We start from the raw sequence: 19,799 nt of genomic DNA, 5'->3' as shown, positions 1-19,799 counted from the left end.
AAAATAAGCGGTACAGGTTGTTGCCTAAATTAGTTATTAAATGAATACCGTTCAGTTTCGGTTTGGGTCTCTGTAACAAATTGTCAGTTAAGTATAGGATACTTTCTGGCCCTCCTTTTTTCATGGACGTTAACAGTTTTTAATGGGATTATGTAAAAACCTCCCCAAAAATTGTGTACACAAATCACCCATCGATAGATATCATCCCCTGTACTTTTAAATTAGCTAGGTTCCCAAGAAACTAGTTTGATTAATTAAAATGTGTCTCAGTAAAATTTACAGCAGAATCCGTATAGGCCAGATTTTATTTGATACTTTTCCAATTCACTGCGGGCTAAAGCAAGGAGATGCACTATCATCTTTACTTTTTAACTTCGCTTTAGAATATGCCATTAGGAAAGTTCAGGATAACAGATAGGGTTTGGATTTGAACGGGTTACATCAGCTTCTTGTCTATGCGGATGACGTGAATATCTTAGGAGAAAATGCACGAATGATTAGGGAAAACACGGAAAGTTTACTTGAAGCAAGTAAAGCGATCGGTTTGGAAGTAAATCCCGAAAAGACAAAGTATATGGTTATGTCTCGTAACCAGATTATTATACGAAATAGAAAAATAAAAATTGGAGATTTATCCTTCGAAGAGGTGGAAAAATTCAAATACTTTGGAGCAACAGTAAAATTTATAAATGGCACTCAGGAGGAAATTAAAGGCAGAATAAATATGGGAAATGACTGTTATTATTCGGTTGTCATCTAGACTGCTGTCAAAATATCTGAAAGTTAGAATTTATGAAACAGTTACCGTAATTTCACACAACTATGGTCCAAACGCACGCGCTCACGAAAACAGTGATATCTCAGTTCCTAGTGACAGTTAGTGATTATTTAAATAATAAAGCATAGAGAATAGATATAGTAATAATGTGAGGATTATGAAACGCATCCTGTCTGCCATGTTTTGTCGCTAGTCAACTGTCAATTGGAGTTAGGTTTTGCATGTTACCTCGTCCACTGGAAACTTTTCTGCCATCAGTTACCACAACAAGAATTTCTGTGTTCTTGAGGGTCTATATGACAGGTAATTTAGTATTTACATACATTTAATGAATATTTTTATAGTTGCATATGCATTTTCATATTTATTGGAAGAATAATAAAAAAATGGTACTTGGAGTTCAGCTACGGTCCTATCATTTTTGTGGACCATAGTTGTGTTCCGACTTCTGGTTTCGGTTCTTACATTACAGAATGTTTTTTATAGCTTCTGGTGGTGCCACCTAATAAAATTTTTCGTAGAAAGTTGGCAGGAAGGTCCTATAATCCATATGATGACAGAAGTATGGATCTTTGTATAAACGATATCACCAACAAGGTACTGACGCAGCGGGAAGCCGCAGAAAAGTACAAAATACCTCATAGGTATATTATACCTAAATCTAGAGCACTGTATGAAAATAAACGAAACTCCCTGATCGTCAATGGTTCTTCTTGTCTTCAGAAAAAAAAGCATTCGTGCATTCGTTGAACATGCTATATCCATGTCCAATCTTGGATTTCTGATAACTTTATTCTACTTCAGGTGTAATATGAAAATGTACCTGGATAGCCAAGACTGCAAAGTACCAGCATTCACTAAGAATCTACCTGGAAGACATTGGGCAAAATGCTTTTCAGAACGTCACAAGAATGAATTATCACAGGTTTTGCAGTCTCCATTGTGACAGATCTGATGCAACCACTAAACAGAACTTGTATTCGAAATTGAAATACCATTGGCGGCAAATACTTGATGAGTGAAAAGGGACACCAGATGGAAGAAGCATGCCAACAAAAATGTATTTTCTCCATTGTTAAATAAGCTCTGGAATAAAGTTACTGTATTCCGATATCGCAAGAAAATCTGCAGTTGGATTCAGGAAGGTTGGAATCTTTCCTCTTTGTGCAGTTGAAGTTCTAGGAAGTGTGCCATCATGTTCTGATCCTAACGTCAGAAACCCAGAAGGAAGTGCTGTTTCAGACACATTCATAAAATATATAGAAATGACAACGAATCAAGCAATAGAACAAGGAACATCCATAAAGACAAACTTGATGTTGAGTCAGGTAAAAATATTTCAGCAGAAGATATTGAAAATTTTGCATTATCATCTACATCCAAAATTGCAATTTGCTCACGCAGAAACAAAGGTTATTGCAAGGCGAAGGCAGTAGAGAGTTCTACTGTGAAAGATGAAGATGGATATTCCTTGGCATCAGATACTTCACTGAACTTGTCTGACATTGAAGAGACCTTCGAAGATACTTCAAACCATCCTTAAAAGATATTAAACGATCTATCAGTAAGCCAAAGTAGCGAAGTACGAAAAGGAAGCTTTTCCATGTGCCTGAACTTGAAGGTCTATGGAGTTAAACAAAAAATTAACCAACTGATTATGTATCTGTTTGAGAATGTTTGATTTTGATTAAGAATGGTTGTCTTATTTTTTTTTGTTTTATATTGATTTCATTATTTGATACAAACTGTATTTTTCTTAAAGAAACAGCGGTTATGTTAAAATTAAGAAATAAATAATTTTTCTCGTTGTCTTTTGTAAAATCTGTATTTTATATTAAAAATCATTGACTGCTGTTTGACACAGTTGCAAAACATCCTCTCAACTGTAGTCCATGAGCGATTTATATTAGGATATATTCAATGGACTATAGTTGTGACTTCATAACACAACTATAGTCCAAAGTTTATGGAAAGATGTTCCATACACCAACTACATTTCGAATAACAAAAGTGTTTGATATTAATTCCTGACCTTTCTAAAGTTGATATCAACAAAAAAAAAAAATTCTTGTAATAGTTTGATTTTGTAAATTACATTGAGAAATCTAAAAAGTGATGAGATATTAGACCATAGTTGTGTATTACTGTATATTACCGGTTGTTCTGTATGGTTGTGAAACTTGGTCTCTCACTTTGAGAGAAGAACAGAGATTAAGAGCGTTTTAGAATAAGGTTCTTAGGAAAATATTTGGAGCTAAGAGGGATGAAGTTACAGGAGAATGGAGAAATTTACACAACGCAGAACTACACGCATTGTATTATTCACCTGACATAATTAGGAACATTAAATCCAGACGTTTGAGATAAGCAGAGCATGTAGCACGTATAGACGAATCCAGAAATGAATATAGTGTTAGTTGGGAGACCGGTGGGAAAAAGACCTTTGGGGAGGACGGGACGTAGATGGGAGGATAATATTAAAATGGATTTGAGGGAGATGGGATGTGATGACAGAGAGTGGATTAATTTTGCGCAGGACAGGGCCCGATGGCGGGCTTATGTGAGGGCGGCAATGAACCTACGGGTTCCTTAAAAGCCATTTGTAAGTAAGTAAGGTTCTTTGCAAGAGCAAAATGATAGATAGCATCCCCTATACATTAAATTAGCTAGGTTCATTGCAAGAGCAAAAAGGATCTATTCACATTTTTGTAACTGGCATTTTAATTAACTTCTGAAATGCCACTGCATTGTTTGACGTCAGACGTCTGAACTATGTAGAAAACTTAACAGCTTCGCGAAATAAAATGGATACCGAAGTTGGAAACATTAATAGGAGTGCAGAAAAAGCCTTGCAGTTCATAAGGAAAAATATGCAGCAAATACGAGTAAGTGTAAAAACATATGAGAATCCTGATCCACATCTGCAGAATTCTCACGCTTGGACTTTTAGACAGCATTCAGAGGCATTTAAATGCAAAGCTGTTGCCAAATGGTAATCTAATAAACAAGCGTGCAACATTTTACTTTTGAAATATGTAAGCAGTGGCAGGTATACTAGGCTATTTCTCTGTCACATTATACTAATAATTTTCTTCTGAAATGGGAGTAGTTTATTCTATAATTAGTTATTTACGTAACTGGGAGAGAAAGTGATACTTTTGTGTACAAGCGAGAAGGAATTTCGAAACGCGCGCTCGAAAGACAATTTCGTACTCGTTACGTACAATTTTTTTTTTGGGAAAACTACATGGAAATTTGATGTGAATTAGTGAACTTATTAAATAAATCCACAGACTATTAAGAAAGATCATCTGGGGAGGATGGACAGATCAAGAATATCAAACATAACCTTAAACACACATAGGCTACTATTATACACACTATTTATTTTTTTATTTGCAGTGTTGTATCAGTGAAGAAGTATGTTGTGCGAATGAAGTGTGCTCTGGAAGTGAAGTGCAAAGTATTTGAACAGTGAAATGTTGTTGAAGTGTTAATGAAATCAGGATAGTATCAGTGAAATGTGTCGTAGTTCCAGTGCAGTGAATGAGTTGACAGCGAAATATGTGTAGTGCTGAAAGGTACTTGTGCATTTATGAACATATCATACTCGTGGATTTTAGTTCGAACTTAAGAGTTAAGATACAAATTAGAGTTACTTTAAATGTTATTTTAAGTCATACCTGCACAAACAGCGCTCAACAAGCGCGCGCGTTCCTTCGGAGCGGGAGAGCGGTGTTTACCGCTCGCCAAAACGGAGAGGAAGATACATATCAGAATGACATAGACTTGCTATAGGTAGAGGAGAGGGAAACGACCACTCAGTTATCTAGTGGAGTGCAGTGTGTAGGCCTATTCTCAGAAACTGTTTCACGTTGCTTACCTACTGCTACAGTACAGTATGGAGGAATCTAAAAGAGGGAACATAACATTTAACATTTAACGATTTATAGCTCGAACTTATTGATCTTCAATGTGACCTAAGAGCTAAAGATCGTTTGAATAATACTACTAGCCTGGTTGAGTTTTACAAGACTAAACATTAGCAATAATATCCACGACTACACAGGCTGGCTGTGAAAATGATTGCTTTGTTTGGCTCAACATTTATATTTGTGAGCAACTGTTTTCTATAATCAACTTTAATAAAGGCAGACATCGAACATCTGTAACTGATGTTTCATTACGATCAGTAGGCTACTGTTCAGCATAAAACCTCGTTTTGATGTACTGATAATTAAGCATATAAAAATGATATTGTACATTTAAGTAGCTATAGACCTTCTATTATTTCTTTAAAATAAATATTTCTTTATTAATTAATAATAGTCCAAGATAGTTTTGCAAACACTGAACGGGAATTCATTTCATAAACACTCGTACTAGTACTTCCCTTTTGTGTATATTTTGTACGAGATCACCCCTTCTTCCAGTCTACCCTTATACAGAGCGCAGCTAATATCTGTATTCCGCTCATGAGCTGTGAGCCGGCTCGGAGAGCTCAAATCTTGTGCAGGCCTGTTTTGAGTGATCGTACTTAATTTAATTTAGGATGCTCCTTGTTATTGTTATTATTATTAATTATTAGTATTAATATTAATTTATTATTGATTGTATTTTTATTAGTTGTGTTTATTATTAATTGTCATTATTGAGTGTAATTAGTTACCACTGCCACCGGGTATATACCAATTTGCAGTGTGAATAAATATATACGTACAAACTGTAGACAATTAGAAGGAGAATGTGATGCAACTGAGGACGGAACAGGAAGAAGAAAAAGAAGACTTGGGATTTCTGTAGACTGGGAATCACTGCTTAGTAATACTATATTGTCTTTATAATAGGTCTAGTTAGAACGTCATGAAGTTGTTTGTATATTGTTTCTGTTTCTGTAAGTAAAGCTAAGCAACATTATTATCTGTTATCATTTTAGGCACTAGGAGGCACTGACTACTATTTCTGTGTTCTTAGTTGGCTATGTGTTGATATTGTGACATGATAATTTTCATAATGTTTCATTCATCATAGGTCATAGCTGTTTATATTACTATGACAACTTTGCGATATTCGTAGGCTACGGAAATGTGAATCCTAACAATATTTTTTCAGTACACGTAAAGCAAAGAAGAACTTTTAAAACAATAATGTATTATGAACAGCAACAGTTGTCATATAAGTGTGTCAAAAAACTTAATTCTTGGTTTTTAAAACTTAATTAATGAAGAGTCCACTGCAAGAATGATGGATGTTATTTTCTTGTCTAAAATGAACCAAGACTGTCAATGCATAGCTTAAGACATATAGAATGTACATACAGAGTTATATGGCATTAACACTCATAGTCATTATCCAGTAATGATCGGAAAATCACAGTTAAGCTTTGAGCGCTAAGCATTTCAAACTTTCAATTGCTTCTCCTGCAAAATGTAATCCAAGTGACATCCATCATTCTTGCAGTGGACTCTTCAAATCTAATATTTACTTTAATAAATCATTAAGTTTTTTCTTATTTTACAAAATAGGATTCACGTAAGAGATGAAATACCTTAATCTGACACAAAAAAGTTATTGTTTTTTTTTATTTGTTCTTAGAAAAACCGTTATTAATTCTGAAGACATTCGTTCCTTGAATGTCCTGCAAAATTTGTAAAAGTGGTGATATTAACTTTTGAGTGCAAGATCTCTATTGAAAAATGAATATATACTTCCTGACGCCGTCTCGTATAGGAATTATATTCTGTATATTGTGCGAACGGGCAGTTACAATAATATGACAGCTGACTTCAAGTTGGACGACTAGCTAAAATACAATAGCCACAGTACCAGTAACAAGCACGCATGTTGAGGTTGTACTTACGGGAGCAGCGGGGTTGCAGGAAGCCTGAGGGGCAGGAGCATACACCAGGACGCGTGCACACTCCTCCATTGAGACACGGTGGCTCGCAAACAGCTGCAGAGAGAGAACAAAATTCGTACTGACAACAGTGTTGGCATCGATATGAAGGAAATAGGATAGCATTTGCTTCCAAGCCACTTGTATGATTTCTCTAAAACGACAAATTAAAGTCTTAATCTAATATTGTAAAAGTGAAATTAACATTTCTTTAGGTACATAATTATACTCGTATTTTAGTAGCAGTAGTAGTAGTAGTAACAATGGTCGTGGTAGTGGTAGCAGTAACAATAGTAGTAGTAGCAGTAGAATTAATAGCACTAGTATTAGGAGTAGAAGATATAGTAGTAGTAGTAGTAACAGTAGCAGTTGCAGACTTAGCAGTAGCAGTTTTAATAGTAGTAGTAGCAGTTGTAATAGTAATAGTAGCAGTTGTAATAGTAATAGTAGCAGTTGTAATAGTAGTAGAAGTTGTAATAGTAGTAGTAGTTGTAACAGTAGTAGTAGTAGCAGTTGTAGTAGTAGTAGTAGTAGTACTAACAGTTGTAATAGTAGTAGTAGTAGTAGTAGTAGTAGTAGTAGTTGCAATAGTACTAGTAGCAGTTGTAATAGTAGTAGTAGCAGTTGCAATAGTAGTAGTAGCAGTTGCAATAGTACTAGTAGCAGTTGTAATAGTACTAGTAGAAGTTGTAATTCTAGTAGGAGTTGTAATAGTAGTAGTAGCAGTTGTAATAGTAGTAGTAGCAGTTGTAATAGTACTAGTAGCGGTTGTAACATTAGTAGTAGTAGTTGTAACAGTAGTAGTAACAGTTGTAATAGTAGTAGTAGCAGTTGTAATAGTATTAGTAGCAGTTTTAATAGTAGTAGTAGCAGTTTTAATAGTAGTAGTAGCAGTTGCAATAGTACTAGTAGCAGTTGTAATAGTACTAGTAGAAGTTGTAATTCTAGTAGGAGTTGTAATAGTAGTAGTAGCAGTTGTAATAGTAGTAGTAGCAGTTGTAATAGTAGTAGTAGTAGCAGTTGTAATAGTAGTAGTAGCAGTTGTAATAGTAGTAGTAACAGTTGTAATAGTAGTAGTAGCAGTTGTAATAGTAGTAGTAGCAGTTGTAATAGTACTAGTAGCGGTTGTAACAGTAGTAGTAGCAGTTGTAATAGTAGTAGTAGCAGTTGTAATAGTAGTAGTAGCAGTTGTAATAGTAGTAGTAGCAATTTTAATAGTAGTAGTAGCAGTTGTAATAGTACTAGTAGCAGTTGTAACAGCAGTAGTAACAGTTGTAATAGTAGTAGTAGCAGTTGTAATAGTACTAGTAGCGGTTGTAACAGTAGTAGTAGCAGTTGTAATAGTAGTAGTAGCAGTTGTAATAGTAGTAGTAGCAATTTTAATAGTAGTAGTAGCAGTTGTAATAGTAGTAGTAGCAGTTGTAATAGTAGTAGTAGCAATTTTAATAGTAGTAGTAGCAGTTGTAATAGTAGTAGTAGCAATTTTAATAGTAGTAGTAGCAGTTGTAATAGTACTAGTAGCAGTTGTAACAGCAGTAGTAACAGTTGTAATAGTAGTAGTAGCAGTTGTAATAGTAGTAGTAGCAATTTTAATAGTAGTAGTAGCAGTTGTAATAGTAGTAGTAGCAGTTGTAATAGTAGTAGTAGCAATTTTAATAGTAGTAGTAGCAGTTGTAATAGTACTAGTAGCAGTTGTAACAGTAGTAGTAACAGTTGTAACAGTAGTAGTAACAATTGTAATAGTAGTAGTAGCAGTTGTAATAGTAGTAGTAGCAATTTTAATAGTAGTAGTAGCAGTTGTAATAGTAGTAGTAGCAATTGTAATAGTACTAGTAGCGGTTGTAACAGTAGTAGTAGCAGTTGTAATAGTAGTAGTAGCAGTTGTAATAGTAGTAGTAGCAATTTTAATAGTAGTAGTAGCAGTTGTAATAGTACTAGTAGCAGTTGTAACAGTACTAGTATCAGTTGTAATAGTACTAGTAGCAGTTGTAACAGTACTAGTAGCAGTTGTAAGAATACTAGTAGTAGTTGCAATAATAGTAGCAGCAGTTGTAATACTAGTAGTAGTAGCAGTTGTAATAGTGGTACTGGTAGCAATAACAGTAGTAGTAGTAACAGTAGAAGTAATAGTAATACACCGCTCTCTTAAACTGACTGAACATATTGGGAATTAAATTAATGGTTTTCCTAAAACACGCTATGATACATTATTTCATATAAGATATTTTTTATTCTAAAAAAGAAGCAGAAACGAGCAAAATTTATGAGATATTTTGTGTTTGAAATATTTCAAAGAATAACCCCTGACATTAATGATACTACGTACGGTTCAACCTGTATTTTCAGAGGCTGAATTCTGATTTTCTTGCACATATTACGGTTCCCGTCTAACAGGAACTACTTGATATACCTTAACGACACTTACTGCATATTTGGAGGATAAATTCTACAATTTCTAGCTAAGACTATAAATCAATTTGATTTAGTTCCTACTTTTTAAACCATTATATTTATTACAAAACCGATTTCTGAAGAAGATAAAATTATTGTCCCTTCCACTAATATGTGACCATATGTTCAAATTTTAGGTTTAAATGGTCAGAAATGTTGTTTACCACGAAAATAATAATTTTATAGTCGTTGATGAAACAGTATCTGACAAAAGTACACTTCAAGTATGTGCACAAAAAAATCAGAATTCAGTTCCGGAAAAAATACCCTTTTTTCATAACAAACGTGTGACAAAATATTGTTTACCTGTACTATAAGCATTAAATTATTCTTAAATTGCTTTATATTGAGAAGAGTTTCATTATATTCGTAGTGTTAAAAATAAAAATGTTAAAAACATTCTTATTTATAAACACTCTAAGGAACACTGTAACCATCCAGTGTCCTTAAAAAATTTTTAACAGTGATATCTTTGTCATATGCTGGAAACAGATTTGTTTCCAACCGCGTTAAATGTTTAATCAGAAATCATATTAAAAGCCATCGATTTCTGTGTTTGTTTTTTAATTGTGATAGCTCACACAATGACTAAATAATATTTTTAGGCACACAATTTCACACTTTGCCTATAAAAATGAAATTATTGACAATAAATGTTCCTCATGTGAGTTACCCTTTACAAATGTTATGTTGAAGTTACGGTAGTTTAATTCCACTTGGTGCTGTTTATTTCAGCATAAAATCGCAAAAAAATATATATTTGTGTTGGTTTATTGATGAGATTTGTAAACCTATTTTCCGCTCGGAAAGGTTTTCCATTTCATTGTGGTGAGCTGAACCAGTTTTTGTTCTCGCTGCGGAATTTTTGAAATCGGGTAATTGGTTTCAGGGATTAAGGTTTGCTATAGTTCGGGTGCTATAACTTGCGTTATCATTCATCTGCGCAACGCCCAGCATCCGCTACTAAGCTCCACTATTCAATTATCCTGCACACAGGAGATTACCCAGGCATCTGTACAGGGATACGGTTATTTCATCAAGTCCAATTCTTTTAGAAATCTGCACTGTAATGTGTATGACTCAGATATGTATTCTCAAATATATACCCGAATTTTAATAGTCTATGTAAATTTGAATCGTTTATATCTAAAACCCCACAAATGACAAAAACAAAATTTTTGGGAAAACAATAAAAACTGTTTAGTTTCATTACCTTTATTTTATTGTCAAAATGTATTTAATAAGTAGTTGTTAAATATGAGGTTTATTCACCATTAGTTGTGTTTTACAACAGCCGATATATAAAGCCCCCCCTTCAAAAATAAATTAATTATGATGTTATTGGGTTTTTCCAACAAACAAACTGTAACTAAGCAAAGCATTGCCTTTTTCCAAGTATCAGAATGAATGAAAGAAAGTATGAACAAACTTTATAATCTTTGTAAAAACTACAGTATAAAATCACAAAAAATTACAGTTTTTCTTTTGCAACAGATATTTTTCTTATCAGGACTTCGCTTCCACTGTCATTACTATCTTTGTTGGTGGTAGGCCATGTGTACAGTTCTGTGTAGAAATCTTTCACTTCATCCAGTATGTACTGCAGAATCTTCTTAAGGGGTTGGAAATATTCAACACTTTTTTCCTCCATTACTGTATCTTGTATAATAATGAAAATTGGTATGTGTAAAACAATATCCTTCTGCTATATGAAAACATATTTTTGTGATTAAAAAATATGTACGTATATTTTTTTAAATTCAAATTTCAGTTTGCAGTGATGAAATGTTTCCCTCATAACTCACAAACTTGTTAACTTTTTCACGTTCTCTCTCTTTTATTTTATTGCTGTAACTCATGTTTAAATATCATGCTCTTTCAACTAAATTTCTTAATAAACAATATATATTTTGTGTTAAATATTTGACCATTTTTAAAACTGAATTTATTTTTATCAGACAATCTATCAAAGGTAGAGAAGTGATTTTGCAACATATTGTAGATATGGCATGCATAAATACACACAAAAATTTCATCACAGAATGTTGGATACCTTTTGAGTTTTGAGAGAAATGCTTCATCACTGCACGGTGAACTTTGAATTTTGAAAAAAAAATATATATATAATTTTTTTTAATCGTGAAAATATGTTTATCGTATAGCAGAAGGACAGTGTTTTACACATACTAATTTTCATTATTGTACAAGATAGAGTAATGGAGGTAAAAAAATGTTGAATATTTCAAAAATGTTACTCCTTTAAGCTGTACCTACCCCCTGATGGTCCTCCATTTTTTAACATCGATTGGTAGCCTCGAGCTGTTATAAGCTAGTCTGTCGGCAGTTTAAACGGTAAATTTTTAGCACAAACACTTTTCTCAGGAATTCGGAATGGTGAATACTTCTGCCGGTACAATGCTGTCAATGAACTCTTTACAAAGAACTTTACCTTTTCGTTCATGGCAGTGAAAAAACTCATTCACCTTAGAAATTTTAAAATGTATCTGTTTATCCTTTGGTACACCACGGCCATAAGATGAATCAGACATGCTAGATAGCTTATAAAATGTTCGCCACCAAGCTTTGAAGTTCCCACATCATTAGCTGTGACTCGTTTTACCTTGAACTCAGACGAGTTCTCAATAATCCTCATTAGCAACATTTTCATCACTTGAACTAACCATCTTGTAACAAAATACTCAAAACAGATAATAATAGTAAGGGCAACACTTAATCAGCAACAGACAGAACAAAACACTGATCCGGCTGTGACTGAAATCAGCTGTTGGGTGCGACAGTGCTGCTGTCAGCTAGTGTGGCAGACTAGTTTATTTGAGAAATACCATATGTGTTGTTAGTTGTGGGGTTTTTACACTAAATGCAAATTTCTTGTCCCATTTTTTACATGTTACAGTCATGCTAGATATAAGGTTCTTATGTCAAAAATGCGCATTCATGCTGGCAATCAAAATCCACAAAAAAACGAATTTTGTAAAAAAAATATCGGCTGTAGTATTTTTACAATAAGCGATTCATTTGAATGTGAGGTTGTTCCTGATCTTCCATTGGCTAAATTTAGTGAACTCCTTAAAAAAATAAAAGTCTAATTTTTAATCTGAACTTAGAAAATCCTTGTCCAATATTTTAAACCTGATGCATTGGGTTTTGTTTATTTATTTACTGAAGAATAATCATCGATTTCAAAATAAAGTAATAATCTGACAATATGCCTCCATCAAAACGTGCATAAGATTTGCTGATGATATGGCGTTAGTAGAAGAGGAGTCGATAGTAAGGGATATACTAATGGAGCTAAATGACAGCTGTGAGCAGTATGGGATGAAGACAAATGAATAGAGCTTGGTATAGAAATTGGGTAACTCCACTTTTGCTTTTTTTATAGGAGAGGCGAAAAACTAGATCCTTGGAAACCAATGTCACCGTTATACGTATTTTTTTTTTTTAATATTCTCATGGGTCATAGAAAAAATTTTTTAGTCTCAAAATGTGATTAAAATTAATATTCAGGTCGCAATTTAAGTTTAAAAAGTGGAGTTATCCATCTCTGAAACTAAGTCACGGAGTTGCCTGTTTTTGAAACCAAATTAAGCCATATTTAAAGTGGAGTTTTCTGTTTTTGAAACCAAAGGAAGCTTCCTTGCTTCCTTTTGAGGAACGTCTTTGACATGAACTTCATATTCTTACTGAAATAACGATGCAACATAATTTTAGAAAGAAAATTAACGTAAAACATTATATCTTATTGATCCACAAGCCGATTATATAAACAATCAGCCATATTGGATTCGCTATGCGTGATGGGAAAAGGTGGTACGAATGTGGGCTTCTCATTGGCTACTGAAGGAATTAACCTAATTTGAAACCAAGCCACAGTGGAGTTGTCTACATTTTGATTCTAAAGCGCACAACTAAGTGCTATTTTCGCTGTGTTCTGTCCGTTTTTTAACATAAACCTTCCAGAATGGAATTCAGCATAGAAAATTCTATGAGAAACAATCGATATCTCGAAATCGGAAGAAAAAAAAAAGGAGTTGTCTAACCTTGATACTATCCTCCTCAAATGCAAATAAGACGACGACCATGGTAATAGGAAGAAAAGTAAAGAAGGTAAACTTGCGAATTCTAAATGAGGCAGTACAGCAAGTGGACAGCTTCAAATACTTGGGGTGTACTATAAGCAGTAGGCCTTATATGAGTTGCTGCCATGAAGTCAGAAGGAAGATAGTAATGACAAAGGAAACTTATAATAGAAAAAGAAGAATCTTCTGCGGACCTCTGGAAAAAGAACTAAGGAGGGGACTAGTTAAGTGCTTTGTATGGAGTGTGGCATTGTATGGGGCAGAAACATGGACATTACAACGAAGTGAAGAGAAGTGAATAGAAGCATTTGAAATGTGGATATGGAGAAGAATGGAATATGTGAAGTGAACAGACAGAATAAGAAACGAAGTTCTATTGGAAAGAGTGGGTGAAGAAAGAATGATGCTGAAACTGATCAGGAAGAGGAAAAGGAATTGGTTGGGTTACTGGCTGAGAAGAACCTACCTACTAAAGGATGCATTGGAAGGAGTAGTGAACGGGAAAAGAGTTCGGGGCAGAAGAAGATATCAGATGATAGACGACATTAGGATATATGGATCATATGAGGAGACAAACAGAAAGGCAGAAAATAGGAAAGATTAGAGAATGTTGGGTTTGCAGTGATCAATGAACGGAAGAATGAAGCCTCCATCCTATAAAAATATTATTCAAACCATCCACATTCACAGCCAAATAAACGTCACACACATGAAGGTCTGTCAGAGGATCCCTTCAACCAACCGAGTCTAAACCTCCTTGATATGTGCTTACCTAAGATACAAGACGAATTTTATAATCTCATAGCTAAACAGAAAACACTACAACCTCTCGCCGTCCCTCAAATATCACATCTAGGTGTCTGCATAATATTACTGTCATTTTTATTTGCGCTTACATCACAGTCTAGTATATACAGTCACGAAGCTTGAGTTGTTGAGGATACTAGGAACAATAGACTGCACCGGTACTATTTCGCATTGTCTGTGATGAGGCGATAGTAGCGATCCTAGTGGTTAGCAACTAACTATGGATGCATATTCCCTACGTATTGAGCTTCGTGACTCTATATACTAGATTGTGGTTACATTATAAATTCCAAATCTTATAGATCTCTAAAAGAGTAGGTATCTCATTTTAATATAATGAACATAACCTAGATATTTACGTTCGAAAGTATTCCTAAATTCTTAATGTGAAAATTTTAATTTCATACCATGTCTGATGTTTCGTTGGATTAAGTCATGAAACTTTTCAGAAAATATAATACTAATTTTCAGTACTCGACGTTCTCGGCACCTAGGCTGCTCTGCTCCGCGCATGCGTAATTCGGCTTTACTCTCACTACGTTGCTGGAGTTGTCACTGGCGGGTTGTGTTTGAGTTTGTTTTGAGTCTCGTGCTATGTTTTTGTGGTTTAATTTTTGTAACATTTAATTTCGTGTTTCATTGTAGTTATTGCGGTGGGTATATATATATATATATATATATATATATATATATATATATAGTTGGGTATGTGTGTATATAGTCTTATTTAGCGTTCTTATTTGTCAAGATGTCCAAATTTAATTGGTTCACGTGTGAACTGCTTGACAAGACTTTTAATAAAAGATTCAACTTAAAAAGACACTACAACAATGTACATTCTGGGTACTCTGGTACGGACCAAGAATCGTCCAAAACTACAGCTTTGAAGTGTGCTATACGTGTAAATACATTTAAAAAATTTACTGACTTCAGTGATCACCTTCCCAGAGTGCATGATATAAAATTACAAACTAAGGAGTTAGAATTCGAAACTTCTATTCATTTCAAAGAGTGGAAAAAAAGTGTCGAGGAGCAAGAAACAGCTTCATATGTCAAAAATCTATCTTGGAAGTACGTATGAAGACAAAGAAATTATTTATTATCAATGTCACCGTTCGGGAAATTACAGAAGTAAAGTTTCATCTCCAGGCAAAAGACAGAGAGAGATTAAAGTACAGGGATCCTAAAAAATCAATGTTTATTGCTCTGCCAGAATTAAGGCAGTACATTTTAATCATGGAAGTGTGCGGGTTAATCATTGTATAACCCATGTTGAGCATAAAATGGAACTAGCTCATTTGACCTTACCTTCATGTGAAAGAAAAAATATAGCATCAAAAATAGCCGCAAAAGTACCTTTTGAAGCTATCTTAGATGACGTACAGAGTTCTGTCGAGGATGAAATCAAGCGGAAACACCTTGTTACAAAGCAAGATTTACGAAATATAATAAAATAATTTTGTTTAGACAGCGACTCTGTACGCCATTCTGATAACGCGCCGAGTGTCGAGGCATGGGTAGAGAAAGAAAATAGAAACGATGAAAAAAAGTTGCGTTATTCTCTATGAAAGCAAGGGAGTGGATATGGCAGAATATCCTCAATTAGAAACTGAAGATTTCATGCTGAGCATTATGACAGAGGCACAGTCAGAGATACTTAAAAAATATGGCACTGACTGTATATGCATGCATTCCACTCATGGAACAAACGCCTACAGTTATGAAATGACAACACTGCTAGTTCTCGATGACATGAGACAAGGATTCCCATGTGGATTTTACTTTTCAAACAGAAATGACCAAACCGGTCTAGACGTGTTTCTAAGGGCTGTAAAAGAGAAAGTAGGACACATTCAGCGTATTCCGAATCTCACCGGACCGGTGGACAACAATGACGTCACGCTGCAGCGAAATAGGAACAAAACTGCTGGAAGGATCGATGGCTGTCATGGCGACTGTATAAGTTGTTGTCTGTGCTACGCTAGCAAAATTTTGTGAAATTTCCGTACTGCCATCTCGTTCAAAGAAAAGAGAGCATAAACAATTTATTTCTTGAACCGGTAGTAATAACTGGTCCGTTGACATGTTCGCTCATAAGCCATTAACATATTGTTTTTACGTTGTGCTCATGACAAACAATACAGCAGAACCAAAGCAGAACACACCGCCATGACACAACACTGCACGATGTCATTCGCCTGCTAATTCCCTCCCTATACAACAACCAATCAGATTCACTGATGGCGGCTGATGGAGACTGCCACCACCTCTGCAAGCTGATGGCACCGGTGCGACACCGGTGGAGCATCAGTGACTCCATCGGTGAAATTCGGAACACCGTTATGCCATCAGATTGCTCAGCGCTGAGATTCGGAATACGCTCTTTGACACTAAGATATTGATGACTGACATGGCCGAAGTCTTTTACAATTCTTTGAAAACCGTTCTGAGCGACTGCGAAAAGGTGTTGGTTTGCAGCTGACATGTCAAAAGAGCGTGGCAAAGACGACTAGACAAAATAAAGAATTAAGAGAAGAAGAAAGACGTATATTAAAATTTGTGCTTCACATAATGAATTAGATGAAAACGCGTTCGAAATGATGTTGCCTATCATGGTCAATGAGATGTGCGAAGATGAAGAAACGCAAGATTTTGGACTATATTTAAAAACAATTACCTAAAAAACTGTCAGGCTTGGTTATTAATAAGTATTTAATAAATTTCAATCTTAAGGCATATAAACTTGCAAATGTTTATTTGCTATTTAATAACAATATATGAACGTTTTCGCCGTTTAGGGCATCTTCAGATATAACAAAACATTATCTGGACCTATGATAACATATTATGCAAATAACAAGGAAAATAGAGAACAATATATGTGGTACATGAAATTCATGAGCTTTATGTAGATATAACATGAAACAGGATGAATAATGAGATAATCTTTGAATTTGAACTTAGACTGGACGAATATTTTATTTTATACATATAGCTCATATTACAATTAATATACAATGTTTTAAAATTTGTCAATGATGTTAATTTTAAATTTAAAATGATGATAATAAAATATTTAAAGTAATCATGGCTGAAAGTTGTCGTAAGTTACAAGATAGTATGCGTAGTTAATGTTCTTGTGTTTTGTAATTATTTCGCTTAGAGAGGCCGTTGGCATTTGAATGAATGTTGTTTGACGCTGATGACTACTTTACAATTGATATACAGTGATTAAATTAGTCAATGTTAAAATTTAATTTTATAATGAAGATAATAAAATATTTAGAGTAATCATGGCTGGGGATTGTCGTAAGTTCAAGATAGTTTTCGTAGTTGATGTTGTGTGTTTTGTAATTATTTCACCTGAAAATAGAGATTAAGAGATAATAATAAATGCAAATATAGACAAGTTATTATATAGAGACGCAGATAATTATTATTATTATAAGATTACTCGTTAAAATGTTGTTTATGTTAAAGAATTACTGTTGGGTGTAATTAGTTGAGATATTGAATAAATGCTCGTTGATTGTGAATGTAGTGGAATGTACGATAAATTTCGTAATAGATAAGTCATGAGTTGGGTATGATTTTTAATCATTCATTGAAAATTAATAGAAAGATCAATATTATAATTCGTAATAACTAGATGAGCTATAATACCAAATATATGTAAAAGATTTTACGGCAGCAGTAATAATTATTATAAGATTACTTACTTAGAGGTCATTGACTTGGCTTGGGCCTATTGCTACAGAAAAAATGCCGGCATAAACACAAACATGCATTTGGAAAGGCTTCATAGCATAGTCAAACACCTGTTTTTGAAAGGGAAAATGGTAAAGAGGCTCGACATAGCAATTCATGCTATAATGCGGTTCATAAGTCGCAAATTATTTGATCATTTGATTGTGCTCGAGAAGGGAAAAATAATGAATAAACTCCGAAATGTAAGAGAGCGCCATAAAAAGTCCCTGTCTATGAGTGCGGAAAGTGTTACAGTCCCTTCTCAAGATACATGGAATGTATTTTCATCGTCGGCAATGAAATGTATACTGTGACACTAATTGAGCCATCTTGTACTTGTACCCTGATGTGTGAGTATTGCAAAGCATGCATACACAAATTTAATTGTACGTGTATTGATGCATGTATAAAGTGGAATATGTGCAAAAATATACACTTGGTTTGCCGAACCATAGAGACGAAAGAAACTTCCCACAGAAAGACTGAATCAGTTAATGAAGATGATGATTTTGTTTCTAAGGCTGGTCTTCAAATTGAGGAGGAAGAAGAGGCAAAATTGAAAGAAAAAAATGGAATTTTAAATTATGTAGGGAATGGTGATAACCAGGCTTCGAGACTTGGGATTCGATACAATAAGTTTACCGGGCACGTACTATAGGTTGTTGACTCGCTGCAGGTAGTGAAGAGTAGAGATGTATTGAGGTAACAACGTTGCTATTTAGAATAGAGTACGGTAGTATGGGGAAACACACACACATGTACATTCTGAAAGTAAATATATATTACACAATGACAATCTCAAAAGAATGTGAAAAGTATTTATTCTCCTGTCTTTTATAAGCATTTGTGTTTAATTATACACAGTGTTAATGGTGGAAATAAACATGTAGCATTTTTAATTAATTCATTTATCCTATTGGTCGTCTTTAGGAAGTGCAGTTACAGTACCGAATTGCAATGTACTACAAGATACATTTTCAGTGTCTCAAACGTAAATCTTTTTCGGTTATCTGCCAAACACAGTTTGTACTGTGACAAGCTACGCTCTACGTTGCATGACGTGATAGAAGCAAAACGAAGAAACCTAACATCATTGCAGTCTCTAAGAGACAGTCCTTTATTCTCGGGTGACTCTATGTCGACTAATTTGCTGTTATGTAACACAATGTTCCATATCCGTAATTTTTACATAAAATTGATTTCCACTTCTGTTTTACACGTTCAGTATCCGGTGTACTTGATGTCTCATTAATTCTCTGCATCATTTTCTAAATTAATTTGAGGGCTTCCGGCATCTCTTGCTCTGACTTTTCTAACCGTGTAATAGTTTCAGACACAGTTTGAAAATAGATTTGTATGAAAACCAAATTATTCGTCAGAACCTCCAAATCCAGAGCGTTTTCCTTTGCGTATTTGTTGGCATTCATTCTACAGTACCTTCACCCGCTGTACGCTTTACCACTATACTCAGTTCGCAGTTATGAGGATTTCCCACTGAACTGCTCTATCGGGTCCAAAGTTTCGAAGCCTAGTGATAACTTTAAATCTCAAAATGTGAATGTAGAGGAAATGAAAATGGAGGTTTCAAATGAATTTCATTCTATTTTGGACGAAGTCACACAACCTAATCAAGTAGCCTTAATTATAAAAATGCTAAAAAATATAGTGCCGTTGTTGGATTCTGTTCAAGATGTCACAAGAAGTTTTCCAGCTGTGAGAAAAAAATGACACAAGGAAGAAAATTGACCCTCAACGAAGATTCACGATTAGAAAAAAGAAATCAAATAATAAAGCAGTTCCAAAACCCACATCTGCAGAGACTCAAACTATTGCAGCCCACACTATAATTGGACATCTATGACGTGCTTTTACAAGCAATGAAGATGCACAATTTCCTGAAGTGTAGAACAGTTTTATAGTTTAGGCTGTGTAAAATAAAACTGATTTGATGTAAATTATACATTATTGATGTTATGGAAAATAGGCCTTATTATTTTAAACGGAATGCGTGTGATGTGAA

The 19,799-nt window shown here is 34.4% G+C and overlaps 1 protein-coding gene across 1 annotated transcript in view; it reads right to left on the bottom strand.

The window, feature by feature from the left end:
* Positions 1 to 19,799, bottom strand: part of LOC138695280 (uncharacterized) — an 815,404-nt gene that overhangs the window by 108,787 nt on the left and 686,818 nt on the right. The window contains exon 8 of the mRNA XM_069819716.1: positions 6,639 to 6,731. Coding sequence (XP_069675817.1) covers positions 6,639 to 6,731 — 93 coding nt within the window. The remainder of the gene's footprint in view (positions 1 to 6,638; positions 6,732 to 19,799) is intronic.

This window comes from Periplaneta americana, chromosome 2, assembly GCF_040183065.1.
Source record: "Periplaneta americana isolate PAMFEO1 chromosome 2, P.americana_PAMFEO1_priV1, whole genome shotgun sequence".
Classification (NCBI taxonomy): domain Eukaryota; kingdom Metazoa; phylum Arthropoda; class Insecta; order Blattodea; family Blattidae; genus Periplaneta; species Periplaneta americana.
This window is presented reverse-complemented; position numbering and strand designations above follow the sequence as displayed.